The 18,235-nt window shown below is 39.1% G+C and overlaps 1 protein-coding gene and 1 long non-coding RNA gene across 3 annotated transcripts; one reads left to right on the top strand and one right to left on the bottom strand.

Moving 5' to 3' along the window:
* Nucleotides 1-1,149: 1,149 nt before the first annotated feature.
* MBLAC2 (metallo-beta-lactamase domain containing 2) lies at nucleotides 1,150-5,561 on the bottom strand. Its single transcript, XM_002189328.7, has 2 exons — nucleotides 5,035-5,561; nucleotides 1,150-3,519 (listed from the first exon to the last, which is right to left on the bottom strand). Exons 1-2 carry the CDS (start codon nucleotides 5,477-5,479, stop codon nucleotides 3,131-3,133), a joined length of 834 nt encoding a protein of 277 aa, XP_002189364.3. The 5' UTR covers nucleotides 5,480-5,561; the 3' UTR covers nucleotides 1,150-3,130.
* LOC115491272 (uncharacterized) lies at nucleotides 5,186-9,936 on the top strand. 2 transcript variants are annotated; one of them, XR_012053184.1, is made up of 3 exons: nucleotides 5,186-5,311; nucleotides 5,900-6,190; nucleotides 8,104-9,936. It is a non-coding gene; the product is annotated as an uncharacterized lncRNA (long non-coding RNA). The 2 variants fall into 2 exon arrangements; XR_003957230.4 differs by having other exon boundaries at nucleotides 5,208-5,311; nucleotides 5,894-6,190.
* Nucleotides 9,937-18,235: the final 8,299 nt, after the last annotated feature.

The raw sequence follows: 18,235 nt of genomic DNA, 5'->3' as shown, positions 1-18,235 counted from the left end.
TCAAAAAAAGACTGTGAAGTGACTGACAACAGGTCTTTCAAGTGCTGCATCTCTGCACATGGCCTGCCCACTCACAGTTTTGCTTCATCTTGGAGATAGGCACTTCTAAGAAGAACTAGGCAACAACAATCAGTACAAATCCTGGTAAAGAATATATTCACAGTAAAGGCAGGAGTGCAGACATCTATGAAAGGGAAAAAGCCTTACATGAGATACTTGCTTCTATCATTTTTAGACAGAGATGCTTTTTTAAGTCAGTGTGATAGGTTGGTCTTCCTTCTACATTTGGTTCTTCCAAGAATTTGCATCTATGTAGAAGGCTATCAGCTTCCTCTCCCTCATGCCTTAGACAGAGCCCAAACCTCTGGTGTGATGGTGTGTGTTTTGCAAGATGTTATGAGTTAGAAGTTTAATGTTAGAAAGTTTCGGTTGCTATATTCCTTGTACCCCCTATTCCTTCCCCTCATAATGGTTTCTTCCAGGTTGCTTACTCCTAGGTTTTCCTGCCACTTAGCTGTCATTCAGAGTGCCAATCACCCTGTTCCTCTCCTTTTTACCCTAAAATAGATGTGTCAATCCAAGTTGTGCTGCCCACCTCCCCTGTCATTGTAGCCACCCCCATCTGGGTCTCAAAAGTTCTCGGTCAATCATCCCTGTTCTTGCAGTTGGTTGGTCCCCTGAGGCTTCCTTCCCCCCTCCCCTGTCTTTTCTCCACTGGTCATGACCCACGATGTAATCATACTGTGCTCTGTCTCCACTGGTTATTCCATGTCGCCACCCTTTCACACCCACACCCTTTATAAATTGTAACCGGACCCCATTCCCCTTGGCACTTGTCCCTGACTTGTTCCTGGAATAAAATCTCCTTGGACCACATACAAGTGTCCTCTCCTTTATCCCTCTGTCTTGGATCTTCGTGACATCTCAGTGCAAGCTCTACCCATGCCACTGCACACACCACGACCTCGTAATCTCATTAGAGACCCGGGGGCGGCCACTCTCGTGACACCCACCGGCCACTCCAGAGGACTGCTGGCCGGCGCCTTGATACCCAGTGGCCGCTCAGGAGGTGTTACACTCTGGCTTCCTTATGATTGGCTATGATGGGGGCAAAACCTTCTGCATAAAGTGAAAGCCAAACAGGAAAAGTTCAAGTGCACTAAAATTTAAGAGAAACATTTGCAGTCTTTTTAGGAACATATATATGTCTATGTACAAAAACAAATTCTTACAGTGTCCATTAAAAAAGTTAAATATGTACAAACTGTTAGAATAATTACACAAAGTCTAACATTTCAGCAGCTTTTAAATATCACACATTCAATTTTCATAAGCAAATTACAATGCTATTTAGCACTTCTCAATATAGCCAATATTTTTTTTTTTTTGGAACAAACCCAATGCAACACACTTTACATTTCAGAACAATCATGTGCAGCATATACTTCAGATGCAAACAGTAAACAATTTGAATTACATTCATTTTGTGATAAAAAGTGTACTGGGTGCTTAATGCAGCACCTTCACTATGGCAAGGTCTTGTTAAAGCTTCAATCCCCCCCCAAAGAGATGATTAACAACCAAGTTACAATACCATCACATAAAAATACCCTTTAGCAGAAACAAACAAAGCTTTTCTCTCAGCTTTCCAGAACAACAGACTCTCCAAATATTTTTAATAAGCTGATCAGAAAAAAAATTAACACAACCCGCAAAAGCTCAATCCACTTTTTACAGGGTAATGTAACACATTAATTCACAAGTTCACAAATGGTCTAATTCCTAACTCACATGCCTACAAGCAGAACAGTTCCCTAGCCAATGGTGAGTGAGAGTGCTCCTGCCTGCTCCCTCACTCCTGGTGCAGTGGTTCCTTGCACCACACCAGGAAACATGAAAGCCTCAACAGTCTGTCTGCACCAAAAGCTTTTGTGATAAACTGATGTATGTGACTTACAGCTTGAAAGTCTGGTCTATAGAATTTCCTTGTGTTAGTGTATTCTAAAGAAACTGCCAGACGAGTGTTCTGCAAAGATAAAACTTCCAAGTAGTGAGAGGTGCAGCAGATACCATGCTAACAGGTGGCAGTGGCTGCAGAATTATCTTGTTCTGCTCACTGAGTCCTGCATAGATGTTGCTCCTGCTGTGACCTAATGGCACTGCTCCTAGCACACACTAGGTCTTAGCAAGAGCTCTGTTACATCAAAACCTGAACAGGAGGTGATGAATAATCACAAATCTAGTACTGTATCTAACGCGTCCCCGGGGGTTTCCCCAGACCGCTCCAGATAGCTGCAGGGTCGGGGACCTCAGGAGCGTGTCGATGGTCGTAGAGAGAGAGAGAACTTCCACCAGGCGGGTGACTCTCAGTAGGCTTTATTTCTGAGGGCTTCAGAGAGGAAAGGTGAGGTGGGTAGCGAAGGGACACAGCCACTCAGAGGGATAGCCAGCTCTGAGAGCCCCGAACCAGGGGCGGGGCAGGGTTTATAACAGTAACAGGGAAGGAGGGTCAGGGTACAAGTGAGGGCATGAGGGCGGAGTCAACAGAGAGTGACATGGCAACGGCCAACTGGGATAGAGGGAAGGAGTGGTTTTGGGGGGAGAACTAATGGGGGTACAAAGAACTTGGAACTTTCTGGAACTGGGGAAGGAGTACCAAATGATTGACATAAACAGGGGGAAGGGATAACAGATAACTGACAACTTGGGAGGCGGGAAAACTACACATCTGTGGCCTCCCATGGTAAAGCAGGGAGGTCACCAACCACACCCCCTCCCACAATATCTACAAGGTTTCAGGCATGAATGTAAAACCTCTTATTTTCTTATATATCCATCTGCCAGAGTTGTAACAAAAATAAAACAATATATTTCAATTGCAATACATGTAAAAACATGCTCTGAAAAAGCAGAAAGAAAAACTATAGCTTTGGCTAAAGCTACTAGTTTACAGAGTTTTTATAAAAATATGAAATAAATAAATAAAGTAGGAAAAAACAGGGAGAATTTTTTAAGCTCACCTGTATCAATTGGCCATCTTTTTGCTAACACATACTGCTTCTGCTTGCTATTGATGCTTTCACAACCCATTTGGTTTTACAGCATGTGACAGATCACACAAAATTGACTGTCATTGAGAAGTGATTCTTGAATTTGCAATATGAAGTGCTATGCTTGCAATGGATCTCATAGCACAGGTAGAAATCTTGTGACAAATTCCAGCTTGGGAAATGTAGTTGGAAGCTAACCAATACAGCCTTTCTGCTCCAAATATGTTAAAGTGCCCAGGTAGTACCTTCTCCACAAGACCTCTATCTACTAACTCCATCAGGCGCTGGCAGCTTGCAATGTAGTCGCTGACACTGCTGTAAGGAAGCCAATCGATCATAGATCCATCATACACCACATCTCCACTGAACAGAATCTTCCGGTCCTTGTCATGTAAGCAAATACTGCCTCGTGAATGACCAGGCATGTGCATGACAGTGAGCTGTCGATCTCCGAGGTCGATCACATCCCCTGTAAAATAGATTTGTCACAGGAAATTGTATGCATTTACTATGTTTCTTAAATGACATAAAGATAACTACTTACTCATATGCAGAGTTTAGACATACTACATATTGCAACAATGGGAGTGGGGCATTTATTTTCTTTGTGAGTGCCAAAGAGGTGTCTGAAATACAAGCTTAGCAAAAAGGTATCTTCCAATAGCACTAACAATTAACACAGGCTTGGGTTGCATTAATGGAATATATTCACATTCTAATAAATTGCAGAATGTGAAAAGCGATGCAGTAGAGAAAATAAAATGGGAAACAAATAGAACACATCTAAGCTGGTTCTCCTTTGACAGTTTGCAAAGAATTTATTTCACAATTTATTATAATTTTACCCTTTGAATTCTTCTAGAATTGCACTGCTGTTACTCCTAAAAGGCAAAAGGCTAAAACATAAATTGCTGGAGGAGAACCAAGATAGGCCTCCACACACTTTTTTCATCTCATTCATGAAGACATAAAAATAGAACTTTCTTACCATTAGGTAATTTTTTGACAATTTAAATATGAATGCCTTTTAACTGTACCAGCCACTGAACTGATACTTGTGTCTCATGCCTCAGTTAACACCTTAGAAACTCTGATGCTGCTCTAGCAGCCAGTATACTTGCTCTTTTACAAAAGTATTTCTTAAAATAATCTTCCCTCCCTACTTTCTGAGGAAAAAAAAAAACAACTTAAACTTCTGTTGATTTACTATAGTTAAGTATCACTATAGTTATTTAACTATTAGTATAGTTAAATGTCATCAGATCTTTATTGAAGCCTTCAGTAAGTTCAGTTCTGCTTTTCCAGCACCTATATGGGATGATCTAATATGTGGCGGTCTGACACCCACCCTTTAATATCTACTGAACAGTATTGTACAGTGTAGGTGTTTTGTTACCAAAAACCCTAGTCACTGTCTCCCATTAGAGACTAAATTGTCTTTTTTATCTGCAACAAGCCACTTCTCTAAACACTACATCAGTAACAAGTGATTTTTTACATTTTACGTAAGTCAGGTAAAATTCAGTAAAGGTATTTATGTAAAATTCATGTAAATTCTGTAAAACCAAAACTGTATTCTCAGTATGTATTTCAGGAATTGTTCTGTTAACTACGCTGTCTATGTTTTGACAGCTTATAAACAATAAAGGTCACCAGATGCCAGAACATGACCTGCTGACATACCGTTTGAAGTCGAAGTATAAACCTGGGGTACTCGGTCACCTAAAACATTGCTGAGTGATTCTCATTCTAGATGGAAAAAAAAAACCCGGCGGCCAAAACTTTCAGAACTGTTAGAAACGGTTTAACGCACTATGTGTCTTTTTGGTCCCATGCTGACTGCGGATGGCTTTTAGGTTCACAGGAGTGACAAAATTTAATTACGTTATACGAGGAGCTGGGTAAGCCAAGAGGCGCTCGGCGGCAAAGTGCTGCTCCGTAATAGCCAGAGCACTGTGCCCGCACTCGCGGGCTGCCCCCTTACCCTCGTGCAGCATGCGGCAGGCCCGGACGGGCGGGACGCGGAACTGCCGGGCGCTCCAGCCGGGCCGCGGCGGCCGCGCCACCTCCCGCTCCGACAGCCACGTCACGGCCTCGTAGTTGTCGCCTTGGAGCAGCGCCGCCGCCTCGGCGCTGTGCACCGCCACCTCCTCGAAGTGCTGCAGCCCGCCCGAGTGGTCGAAGTGGACGTGGGTGGCCACGGCCAGCAGCGGCCGCGGCCCGGCGCCCTCAGCCGGCGCCAGCAGCCCGGCGTCACGCAGGTAGGCAGGCAGGCTGCGCAGCCCCAGCCCCGCGTCGATCACCACGTCTCGCTGCGAGCCCCGCACCAGCCAGATGTTGGCCCGGTTGCCCGACTCGTAGAAGCGTTCCTGGATCCAAAAGATACCGCCGCCCAGGGGCTTGTGCGCGAACCACTCCAGCGCCGCCATGGCTCGGCCGGCGATGCAGGCCCCCGCGGCGGCGCGGGCGGGGCGGGGCGGGGCGGGGCGGGCCCGGCCGACTGTGGCGGCGGCGGACGGAGCGCGGCTGTGCCGGGTGGGGGGTGAGGGAGGCTGAGATGCTACGGGGTTTGGGGCGCCTATTTGGACCCCCTTCCCTACTGAGAGCCGCCGGCAGAAAGGGCACTAAAGGCGAAGGGTCCCAGCTGTGCCGGGAGCGTCAGGACCCTCTAGGCGTGACGAACCAGCGAGGGGCAGGGTGGGGGGAAGGAGCGGAGAGCATCTGAGAGGGGTATTCTCACACGGCAGAGAGATAAAATAGAAAACCTCAGTATTTAAAAATCAGTACTTTCTTCTGTATCTGTTCTTCCCTTTAATTGATGGCGTCTGCCTGTGAAAACCGAGGACCAGAACCAGCAGAACGCGATCAGAAGTTTTGCTGTGAGGAAAGCGTGGGGTGCCGAGGGCTCGCCAGGGCGCTCAGTCTGCTTAGATCTGCTGTTGCTGCACCAGCCTCCCGGCAGCTGTCGGGGATCCGGATTCCACGGGCCTTTCCCTCCCGAAACATCAGCTGCCTTCCTCTGAGTAACTGTCCAAGAAACTGCACGCATATTTTCGGAGGAATTTGAAAAGCCTAAATCTGAAAATCTTCTCTTTTATAAATGACACACGAACTATCCATGAACAAGAAAATACACCCAGGTGACCCTTTAGACATCACCCAAGGCAAACAGAACACTAGTTGTGATAACTTTGTCATGCTTGGGTGGCTTAGTTGTCCAACTCAATTCTTCAGGATTTTTTATCTGTCCCTCTCACTTTGTGCTGTCAGTAAACATAAACCTTCTGAGGTTTTGCAAAAATCATAAGTTTGGGTAGAAATGTGAAGTTGAAATGCTGCTAGTTTTAAAGCTTATTACTTCTCATCAGACTAATTTTAATCGAATTTACTAAGAATTAATTTTAAAGCAGCTTTTAGAAAATGGACCTTCATATTCACTGCATTTAATGCCTTTCCTTGCTAGCTCAGCATCTCGTTTAACTTTTATTTTATTATGCTGTTATGTTTTGTTATGTTGTTCTTTTTTTTCTGCATCTAGATAATTGCTCATGTTTGGGGCTTTACAGTGTCTTTTATCTTACTTTGCAAGTCTTGCTTTTCATCCTATTTTCAGAGGAACTCCCCTTCCCCTTCTCCTTCCCCTCCTTCTCCTTCCCCTCCTTCTCCTTCCCCTCCTTCTCCTTCTCCTTCTCCTTCTCCTTCTCCTTCTCCTTCTCCTTCTCCTTCTCCTTCTCCTTCTCCTTCTCCTTCTCCTTCTCCTTCTCCTTCTCCTTCTCCTTCTCCTTCTCCTTCTCCTTCTCCTTCTCCTTCTCCTTCTCCTTCCCCTTCCCCTTCCCCTTCCCCTTCCCCTTCCCCTTCCCCTTCCCCTTCCCCTTCCCCTTCCCCTTCCCCTTCCCCTTCCCCTTCCCTTCATTTTTCTTAAAAAAATATCTATTTAGATCTCTCTGCTTATTTTTAGACAGTATTCTGTGCTGCAGAGTGACATGGAAATACAGAATATGATTTTGTTTTATCCACACAGAGCTTATTTCTGTTAAAAGTAACAAGTAGGAAAAAATTTGCCATCAATATGTTTTCTCTGGCCTTTATAAAAAGGCCTTTGCTTCTGTCTGGGGTGAACCAGGTGCACTCGTACAGGTACAGCAGTAAGTCTGGAACAACCTGGTTGTATTGAGCAAGTATAGTGACCTTGCAGTTAATAGTGAACAGCTCATGGGATCTCTGGGCTAGGACCTTGCACCAGTCTGAGTGGTCTGTGGGAGTGAGCAGTATCACAGAGTACCACACTGCTTCAGCTTCTCTTGGGTTCCATTTATTGACATTCTCACATTTTGATTTACTTGGGTTGTGCAATTAAGGAGATGAAAATGAATTGGTAAAACTGTGAAAGTGGAAAGATGTGACTGTAAATGTTTTGGAGGCTCTTCTTCTTTTATGACCTTTTAAAATATTTCAGTTAGAAAAAACATCCTTTTTTTTTTTTTTTTTTTTTTTAGCAGTTAGCTTGCAGTCCTGCTGTAGATTTTCATGACTTTTTACTATCTTAATTACCTTTTTGCCTGTGTCACTTTATCAAGATCCAAAAATAGTTACTAAGATAAAGGACAACAAATAGTCAGGATGAAGAAGTCATGAATAACAAACACAAACTGGTTTTTGGAGAAAAGTTAAAAAAAACCACTAAAATGTAGTCACAGGAAATTCAGGGTTCTTAAACTTTTTTTCACTTGTTTCTGGTTCTTCTGGTTGAACTCAGTACAGTGCATCTAAGATTTAGAAGAAGGTGACTTAAAATTCCGAGGTTAGGAGGCAATTTCAGGCATGCAGAGGTATCTAGCAAAAATAAGGGAATGAAGCTGATTTTATGCTTGTATCAAATTTAAAGTCTGTGGAAAAATCTAAGATGGGCATTGAAAATGGCTTGCTATTTAAAAATTATCTCTGGTTTTAAATTGACTGTAATCTTTGTTAGACACTAACTTTCTTGGTAATATGTACATCAATTTGAAACATGTAAGGAAAATAATTGTTTAAAAATCTGTAATATTTTCAGTTTATCCAAATGGCTGGGTCAGGAAGTGGAAGAGGACATGCTTCATTTGCCTTCAACATGGAGGTTGTTGGCTTTGGTAAAGGTGCAGCTCTACCTGATGTCATCTGTAAGCCTCCACCACCATTGCCAGTAAGTACAGCCAGTATCTTGGAGCACACTCTGTAATAAGGTAAACTGTGTTCACACTCATGTTTAGAGAACATAATGAAATGCATGAAAACCCCTAAGAACTTTGGATTTTATAATAAGTCACCATTTCTCTTAAATCATCAAAAAGGGGCTTTCCTGTCCCTTTGTTAAATGTTGTATCCCGTATTTAATTGTATTGCTTGCAAGGAGTTAGTACGTTGAAGTCCTCATTATGATTTTCTGCACATTACAAGAATAGAAACACTGGAAATGAGTTTACATTAATCTTTGAAGCTATAAATAGATTTGATGATTTTAGAAAATTACTATTTATGCAAACATGAAAGATTGTGTATGATTGTCCTGTACTGCAGAAGCCAGCATTTGAAAATAAGGGAAAGATACTTTGTGTAATTAAGGGAGCTTGAGACTTGGCATTTAGGATGTATTTGAAAATCAAAGGGGAATAAAGACCATTTACTGACTGCGTTTTGATGTGCAGGGAAGCTTGACCTACTGAACCATATATTATTCATCCTCTTGATCCAGCATTGCAATTAAGATTGTGATTCCATATTACTAAGTCATCTGTAACTGTTTTTTTATGTGAATGTTGCAGTCTGCTTGACAGCACAGTTCTGTGCCATCTGAATTCTGTATACACTGCATCTTTTGAGGTACAATCAGGTTCACAGGGGTATTACTAGCCCCAGTATATTTAATGTATACCATGGACAAGGTAAGAAAGCTTTTCTCCTTCTTTGAACAAAATTTCAGAACCAAGTTAAACTTCTCAGGGGAAATCCGGTGCTATTCAGGAAAATCAGAGTTAACCTAGTTGTGTAAGTACAGTCAATAAAAAATTCAAGTGTTGATTTAATTGATTTAATTCAAGTGTTGATTTAATTTTGGACAATGACCAAAAGTATGTTATAGCTTTGACTAACTTACAGTGAAATTATTTGAAGCAGCGAATTATTGCTGTTGCATATTTCTACTAGACACTTTGTGAGTTCACTCAAAGTTTCTGTAAATGCAATTAGAAACCCAATTAAGGAGCAGCAGCTTACCATCAGCAACATTAAGTGATTTAAAGCGCTGTCCAATTAGCAAATATAGATGGAAGCAGTAAGCTCCTTTCGTGGTCCAGATCTGGGACTTGTGATAGCACTTCATGCTTTGCAACATACCACTTAGTTATTGATTAAGCACCATTTATCACATGAGAGAAACTACATCCATCCTGTAATTCTGTCTGTAGTGTTCTGGATATTTTTAAAACTGTTTTTGCATATTTATCTTTCTTTCAAGATTAAAGTGAAACAAAAACAAAACACCCAAAAACAAACCCCAGAGAAACACCCACAAAAAACCTCCCTCAAACCCCAGAAATACAACTCTTAACAATTCATTTAAACTCAGCTGGTAGAAACTGAATTGTGTGAGAGCCTGGTTTTAGACACACAACACAACCTGTTTACATGGTGATAGTCATGGGAAGAGTGTCCATGTTATTCAGTTATCATACTTAATGTAGCTGTAACACTGTCATAGAAGTGGTTAAGAGCAACACTACTCTGAAGAGAGAAGGACTGGTTTCTGAGAAAGTTGGGTTGGTGAGAATAACTGCTTTTGGCAATTAAGAGTTTAGGATTACTATGAATGACTGTGTAACAGTTTTAATAAAACTGTTTTTTTCCTTGATTTTGTGGTACGTTTTTGTACAAAGATAAAGTGAAGTTATAAGGTATAAATTTAGTTCTAAACATAGTTACTCTGCATATCAAAATGCAATGCAGTGTACTTGAGAAATTGTATAGTGCATAGTTGCACTCTTTTTTTATATGTTTCTTGTAGTTTTTATTAATGTACCTGTATATTTAGTGGATATCAGGACCTTATAAATAATAAACATTATTTGTACAGAGTACAGACAATAAGCCAGTGCCTCTGAAAAGAAGATAAGGATTACACGTTTGCCTTAAAACAAGATCTTAGAGAAACTACGAAAAAAATGCTATACTTATTGACAGCAGGAGATCAATATCAAAAGTTTGTTTATGTGCTTTTTATTTATATGTTTATTTATTATTCTGTGAAGACTGAGGTAGTGAAAAACATGTGTTGAGGATGAGTTTCATTCTTATAAAGAGAAAGTAAAAATGGCAGAATAAGCTAATAGGGAATTTTTATGCTTTTACACTTAACGAAGTCCTGTAACTGGAAAGCAGCTACTGGGTGGAAAAGAGAGGTATCAAACTTCTATTCTATTTGGTATATAGTAATAAACATTTAAACTATCTACATGCAGCCTTTTCAATTATATGCTAGCCAATACAAGCCAAATTGGTATTTCTATATGTTACAATACCCTAAACTTTTTCATCAGAGCAAAGAAATATGTAGTAAATACTAGTGTTGAATTCAGCTTTAGTTGAAGTTGTGTAAAGACACACTAAGAATAATCAATATTATATTTAATAGATGGAAATTGTAAAAGATACTCAGGTTTTTTTTTTTTTTGTCTAAGTGCATTCAGGAAATATTTGTAAGTGTTACTGACAAGTCCCTATTAAATACAAAGACTGAGGTGAGGATAAGTGATTTATTGAAGTTTTTATTAGAAGCAGAGCTGGATTAGAAGCCAGATCTTGATCTTCTTCTGTGGGATCTCAGATTTTCTTTTGCTTACACATAACTAAAAATTAATTGCTTTATTATTGTTTGATAACAATAAATGCTGGAGTTATACTTGAAATCCAATCATAAATCATTATACTGTTAAAATTCAAGCTTCCTGGTCAGAAAATTGAGCTAGCAGGAAAAAAGGAAAAAAAGCAGAAAAAGTGATGTGTCTGTTTACCATACTGTGAGGATACTGTAAATCTAGAGATCACTCATGTTTTTTACTGTGAGAAATGCTTCTTTTCATTCATGGTTTTTTTCCTAGTTTTATTAGCTGCTGAGTGCTTATTCTGAATGTTATAAATCTCAAGTGCTTTTACAGCTTTATAAAAGTGTTTAAAAAACCTGAAGTGGCTAAACACTGGATAATATTTTCTTTCCTATCTTGTGGCAATTTTGAATAATGAGAGCTGACATATAATCTAAAATGTAAGGTTTCATTTCCACATGAAACCCATCAGAATATTGTCTGGGTAAATATTCATGATGATAATATACAGGTGCATAATCCAATCCCCTCAGAATTTTTGTTCATTTCTGTTCATGGTGTAATGGTGAATTCTAGTTGGTATTGAAACGGTATGCAATTTTTTTTAAATTAGGCTTTGACTGTAACACTCCTTATTGTCCAGTTGTTCACATACTAAAGCCATGTATGAAATGGAGCAGCAGTGTGAGCAGTGAACACATTGCCAGCCAGATGTTGTGGCTCACAAAAGACAGATTATTTCTCCTGATCTGCAGCTGGATCCCAGGTGATGCAACCAGTTAAAATTGGCTATGAGGCAAGAACGGATCTGATCCTTATTTCTAGATCCTTTTATGATGATAGAAGAACTTTGAATTACTCTTTTATCATATGTCCTCTTTCATCTTCTGGGTAAACAAGTTTCAGTATCTGTGGATTTCCATCTCATTAGAGGATAGCTGTGCTCTTGATCTTTGTCAGGCTTGAAGTTTGCTGTTTCTGTTAGAGGCACAAAAAGGGAAATTGCTGTGTCTGAAATCCAGCCCGGGTTATTTCCAATGAACCAGCTGCTTTATGAGACAATGCCATCCCTCTTTTCTGACTTTACCTCATGTGATTATTCTTCCTGTTCACCTCAGTATTATATTTGTTCCTGAAACCTTCTTTCTGAGATGGAGAGATTTCTCTCTGTTGCTGAGTGTATTGTTTAGTGGAACTGGCAGTTTGGAAAACTGGTTTTTTTCCTACCAAAGTTGACAGTTGCAGGGAAAGCAGGTAGACAGCCAGTTTATAGATTCCAATAATGCTTCAAATGTTCTCATCACCTCTGCAAGGGTAAGTTGGTAAGTTGAGGTATCTTTTTAATGAATCTTGAATTGTACAAAAGTACCACATCTGAGGGAAAAAACTACAAGAAAAAACATCAGAGGAATATCTGTGAGCCAAATGGTCCTTTGAAGTGTGAGAAGGGAAACATTTTAATTAGTTAGAATGTATCTATCTTTCATTATTCAGGTAGCAAATGAAAACCATATTCTCATTCTACCTGAAAATTTTGATGTGCCGTGTAGCATAGATTTCCATCATTCCACACTCATTTTGAGAGAATAGCAGGCATATTCTATAGAAAGTTCTTTATTTACCCCACTATGCAAGTTATTAATCACTCATATTTTCTGTAGGTATATCTGCCAACACTAGGTGACTGCCACCTTGGCAGTGGTTTGGAATTAGTTCCTTAGTTATAAGTGGCAAAAGTCAGTCAATATATTTTTTTACTGATGGCATCAGCAATTATTTCTTCACTAAAGAGCCTTGGTCTGAAATAAAAACTACTGGTTTCTTTTCCTCTATTTGCTGATAGTTTCCTACATCTATGAATGCCCCTTGAGTCACTGTTATTTTAATTGTAGACTCTTTCATGCACAATTTTGAGAAGGTTTTCTGTTTGCCTTCATAATAACTAAGTTTAAGGTTTGGCTTCATTTATGATGTCTTCTTTTTCCTTGGTGAGTACACACCTGAAGGGTGGAATGCCATACAGAGAGACCTTGACAGACTGGAGAAGGGTGCATGGGAATTTCATGTGGTGTAATATGGTGAGCACAAAGTGCTGCACCTTGGTTGGGCCATTGCCAGCACATTGAGGGAGGAGTTGTTCCTCTCTCTTCCCTGCTTTGGTAGGACCCCACCCTGGTTCTGCATAAGCTCTGGGGTCCCAGCACAGGAAGGACAGGGATCTGTTGGAACAAGTCCAGAAGAGGCCACTTAATTGATCAGAGGGATGGAGAACTTCTCCTGTGAGGAGAGGCTGAGAGAATTGGGATTGTTCAGCCGGGAAAAGAGAAGACTTCAGGCTGAACTAATTGCAGCCTTCCAGTATTTAAAGGGAACTTACAGAAAAGATGGAGTAATAGCATATAGTGACAGGACAAGGGGGAATGTCTTAAATTGAAACAGAGTAGTTCTAAATTAGACATTAGGAAGAAATTCTTTACTGTGAGGGTGCTGAGGCATTGACACAGGTTGCTCACGGAAGTTGTGGATGCCCCATTTCTACAGGTGTTCAACACCAGGCTGGATGGGGCTTTGAGTAACCTAATCTAGTGGAAGGTGCCCCTGCCTATGGCAGTGGGGTTAGAACAAGATGATGTTTATGGTCCCTTGCAACTCAGTCTCTTCTGTGATTCTATGAGTCAGTGATTATGTGCTAGAAGTCTTTGATGCAAAAGGTCAAAGGCTATCTTTGTTACTATTTTTTGTAAAATATCTGCAAATGTTATCCTTACTTAGGTTAACAGTGCAATCAGATTCAGTAATTTTACACAAAGTGGATTTTGCGTGTGGTTATTTGGAAAGAAAAAATGAGACTGATTTAAAAGTACTAAAGTTTTGGTATTGCTTTTGGCATTATTGATTGTATAAAAAAGGTTATTCCATATAAATGGATGTACTTGCACTGTATGACTACTGTATTATTTACAATTAATTTCTCAATTTAGTTATTGTGCCTGGAATGAGGTTAAATGGATTCAAGTGTTTAGCTGCTGTTTTGGATAGGATGCAAAGCTTTTCCATTGCAGAAGTACTGAAAGTCTTGGAAGCTGATGATCAGACACAACCTTTTGAGACTTGGGAATACTGGATACTATTTATGATTAACACAGTGATGTTAAGTGTTACTCAATGGTTTTGTAATAAAGGTTTGATTGAGAAACTCTAGAAGAGTACAAAGTTAAGTGTTATATTTGATGTTTCAACCTAGTCTCTGAATAAATTAGCATTTAACAAATTCTGTGCTTTTCAAGGATAAAAGAATAAATTATAGTACTTTTGGAGTATTGAATGCTTTTTATTTGTTTTGGAGTGGGTTTTTTTTGTTTCTTTTTTTCCTGTTTGACAACCAGAAACTGCTCAGCATGGGATTAGAAAAATATGCTGTATGCTCAGTTACAGGTAAATATGAAGGACTGTGTCTGATTTGCCTTGACTGTGAACTGAATAACACTTTGTCTATAGCAATTGAGAGATAGTCAGAAGTACCAGGACAATGCAAAGGCAGGAAACACAGACACCAGGAAATATCTGACGTTATCAAAGGTTTTCTGTGAACCTGTGAAATGTTCTGATCTTTCAAGTATTTGATTCACTATTTTTCAAATAATAAAAAATATATGAAATGGTTACCAAGTCATATATATTCCTTCCAATTCTGTATGTTGAGACTTACTGTACTTGGCATTATTTCAGATCAAGGTGAATACCGCTTTGTCAAAAAAAAAAAAAAAAAAAAAGGAAATATTTGCTTTTATTTATTTACTCTGTAACAACTGATTGGCAGCACAAATGCAAACTTTAGCTGTCACTCTTGCTCTCCTTTTTCCTTCCTTACTCACTTCATAAGAGTTTTGAACTGGGAGCAAACACTGATGTTACTAAAAATAATGTCTGTTATGGGAAGCTATGTTTTATAATAGCTTTCCCTAACCATATCTTTATAGTTCACTACTGCAAACTTAATTACTTAATAAGTAAGTCAAAGAGCCCCTGGACCTGGGCCACTGGAATGGCCGAACTTTGTCTCCTTGGGATAGAAGCCAGTTGTCATTTTGTGGGTGAAATGGTAATCCTGACTCCCATTCCTCAATTTAAATTACAGCTAGAATTCCCTAAAACTTTTGTGCTAAAACATTTTGGCATGCACGTAAATAGGAACAAGCACAAAAGGGGTCGTTCCTTTCTCTGGTGGCAGGGGAAGGATTACTGCCATAAATCATCATTTTTCTATCTTAAAGCTATTTTCTGTACAGATTGGAGAAGACTCCCAAGAGAGATGAAACCAAAGAAGACAAACAAAAAAGTTATGTTATATGTTTTAAGCAAATATTACATGGTAGTTGAGAGACAGAAGCAGTAATGGAGATAGTTAGAGGAAAAAAAATGTTAGGAATGTTAATTAGTCTAAATCGGTAAGGCTTTTGGCAGATTTTTTTCCAAAATATTTATTTTTAGTCTGCCTTTTGTGATTTTTGCTTTGATTCTGTAGGATGTTTTAACTTACTGGAACAGACTTACCTTCCATTTTTCTGCCTTTTGTGTTGATGTACCATATTAATATACAAGATATATAAAAGTGAAAAATTAAAAAAAAAATTCACAAATCTTTTTTGGCTTAAAAACTTGTATCTTTAGTCAGCACTTATCCTTCTATTCGGTAGTAACTGGCTGTTCAGGTTTCTTTTATATTTTGGTTTCTCAGTTATCGTGTTAATGATTTCATTGATTTTTTAATTTTTTAGGTAATCTTCTATATGTAATTTAATGTAGGTTATTTTCTATTTTCCCTGATTTTATTTTTTGAGCTTTTTTCTGCAGAATTGTGATCCTTGAAAAGCAGTTGGTAGTGGTAGTTCTTACAGAAAACCAGATTTTTATTACACAGCATCATTTGTTTTTCGAAGTGTTTTCTACTATGCATGACTTAAATTTTAAGTTCTCTGTAGAAATCTGTGGCCTCCTGTGAGAAGAAACATTTGGTCTACTGTGTTTAGCTGTCTGTTTTTATATAATTGTTTGCTTTCTTCCAAGTGTCATGTGTCATTTTTCCGTTCACAGATAAGATAGAACAAGGAATGGGAATGTGCATAGTCACAGACACTGGCTCAGCTGGAATCCTTGTTCATTTTTAGAGCATCATTGAGAAGCATGATACAAGACTGTAAGATTGTGGGACTAGAATATACTTGATTTTTTATTCCAAATGTAGAAACCATGGGCTTTTATAAGTCTATGCACAATAGTTTTCACCCTGAGATCATAAAAAGGGAATGACTGCTCACTCGGGGAGTTTTTCTTTCTTCAGTTCCAGTTTCTCTGCTGGCTCTTAAAAGTACATTCCTCTACATGTTATAATGGCAAAGATCAGCTGACCATCAGAATTTGATTGGATTGAAAAACAGGTTCCCCTAAAAGCAAAAATTATGTGGGGCTAGAGTTTTTTGTGGACTCCTAATGATACATTTAGGGTTTTGTTTTTGTTTTGATGTTGGCTTTTTTTTTTTTTTTTTTTTTTTGTGGAATCCAGATGATACACAGTTATATATGAGCCAGGACGTTAGTACTAATGGATCAATGACCCATTAGAACTCCTGGTCTTTGTTGTATTTTGAGTACACATAACTTAGGTGACACTTTAACCATGGTTGAACAAAGGTGAACAAATCAACAGAATTTGCATAGAAATTCAAACCAGGTTCCTACTATTCTCCCTTTTTAGCTTGCAGGAATGATTTTGATATCAATACAGTTCCATGCACAGGGGCAGCTTTACTTTCACACATCTCCTCTCCTTCTTTCTGATTTCCCTGGATGTTTTAACTGAAGACCTGACCATTTGCCTTCTCAGTAAACTCTGGGTAGACTTCCACATCTCTCCCACACTGACCCTGGGCTGTGAAATGCAATATCCTAGACACCAGCAGTGCCTGTTGAAAAGAAAAAATACATAAATAGGATAAATTAAAATGCCATCTGGGTTCAGTTGACATTGTAGGCCAGCCATATGCATAGGTATATAGCACTAAAATGCATGCATTTTAGCCCAAGTAGTGAAACACCAGGTATTTGGAAATGAGATTAGACTGTATTCCATTGCACTTTTAAGATATATAACATAGGGAGCTATTTTGCTTGAAGTTCTAACAATGGGTCAGTGCCTCTAATTTTATAAGGGCCAAAGATGCCCAGTTTTAGAGACAAATTTCACGTGTCTGTTTGTTCTATAGGCATTCTCTGTAAAAGCCTGCAGGAGGTTGTGCAGGAATGATAATTCTGAATTGCATTTTCTGCTTATTTTCCTAAAACGCCTACTTCATTCTGGATGTACTTGCTTTGATGCTGTTCATGTGTTTGCAGAGCAGCTTGACTCCCCTGAGCTCTGTGCAGTGCTTTAGTCATATAATCCTTTCCTAGGCAAAACACTAGAATAAACTCAATGTTATTTAGGACAAATGCTTTTGATATAATATAGGTGCTTTATCAGCAGTTCCCAGTGTTCTCCTTCCTTGAGTATTTGGGGAACTTTGGTTTAGTGTACTGCCATTCAAATAACTCTTACCTGGGTCTATAGATTGCTATTTTTGATCTTTGCTCCACCATACAGTTAGTCAGAGAGAAACTTGATAATGTTCATGAATCAGGGGACTATACAGAAATACACAACACACAGATCAATAGATGAGAGCCAACTGTAGTCCAAAAGCCATGTAGATATAGTAATCATGCCTTCTGCTAGAGCTAATGAACTTCTGCTTTTATTTTTACATCTACTTGTGTGAAGCATCCATCATTAATGTTTTGTATAAATTAATAAAAATGAGTTTTTATCTTTTCAGGATGATTAAACATAACAAGTGAGATTCTATTCTAGTTTCTTAGCGTATTTTAAGTATATAGGTGACTAGTATTTTGTGAAGCTGTATATTGTACTTTAGCCTAGCCTTTGGTCCACTATTTGTTCAAACTTAATTTCAGACTGCCTTTCTAGGTATCTCTTACATAAATCAGACATTTACTTCCCTGAATGATGCAGCTCAAAGTCTCAGGTAATTTTAATACAGATATTACGGGATTTCCTTGGCATACTCAGGATGTATTTACTCTTAAGAACAAGTAAAATGAGAGAATTTGTCTTTTTCACATTAAAAAAAAATAAGAGTAATGTATTTTATTTCACTAGGTGCGGAAACAAAAAAGGCAAATAACTCTGAGCCTAAAAGTAATCTGGATGTCATTAAAAAATTTGAGCTAAGATGTGCATACTATTTCTAAATTTTACAATAGAAATTGAAG

The sequence above is a fragment of the Taeniopygia guttata genome, chromosome Z (assembly GCF_048771995.1).
Source record: "Taeniopygia guttata chromosome Z, bTaeGut7.mat, whole genome shotgun sequence".
Lineage (NCBI taxonomy): Eukaryota > Metazoa > Chordata > Aves > Passeriformes > Estrildidae > Taeniopygia > Taeniopygia guttata.
This window is presented reverse-complemented; position numbering and strand designations above follow the sequence as displayed.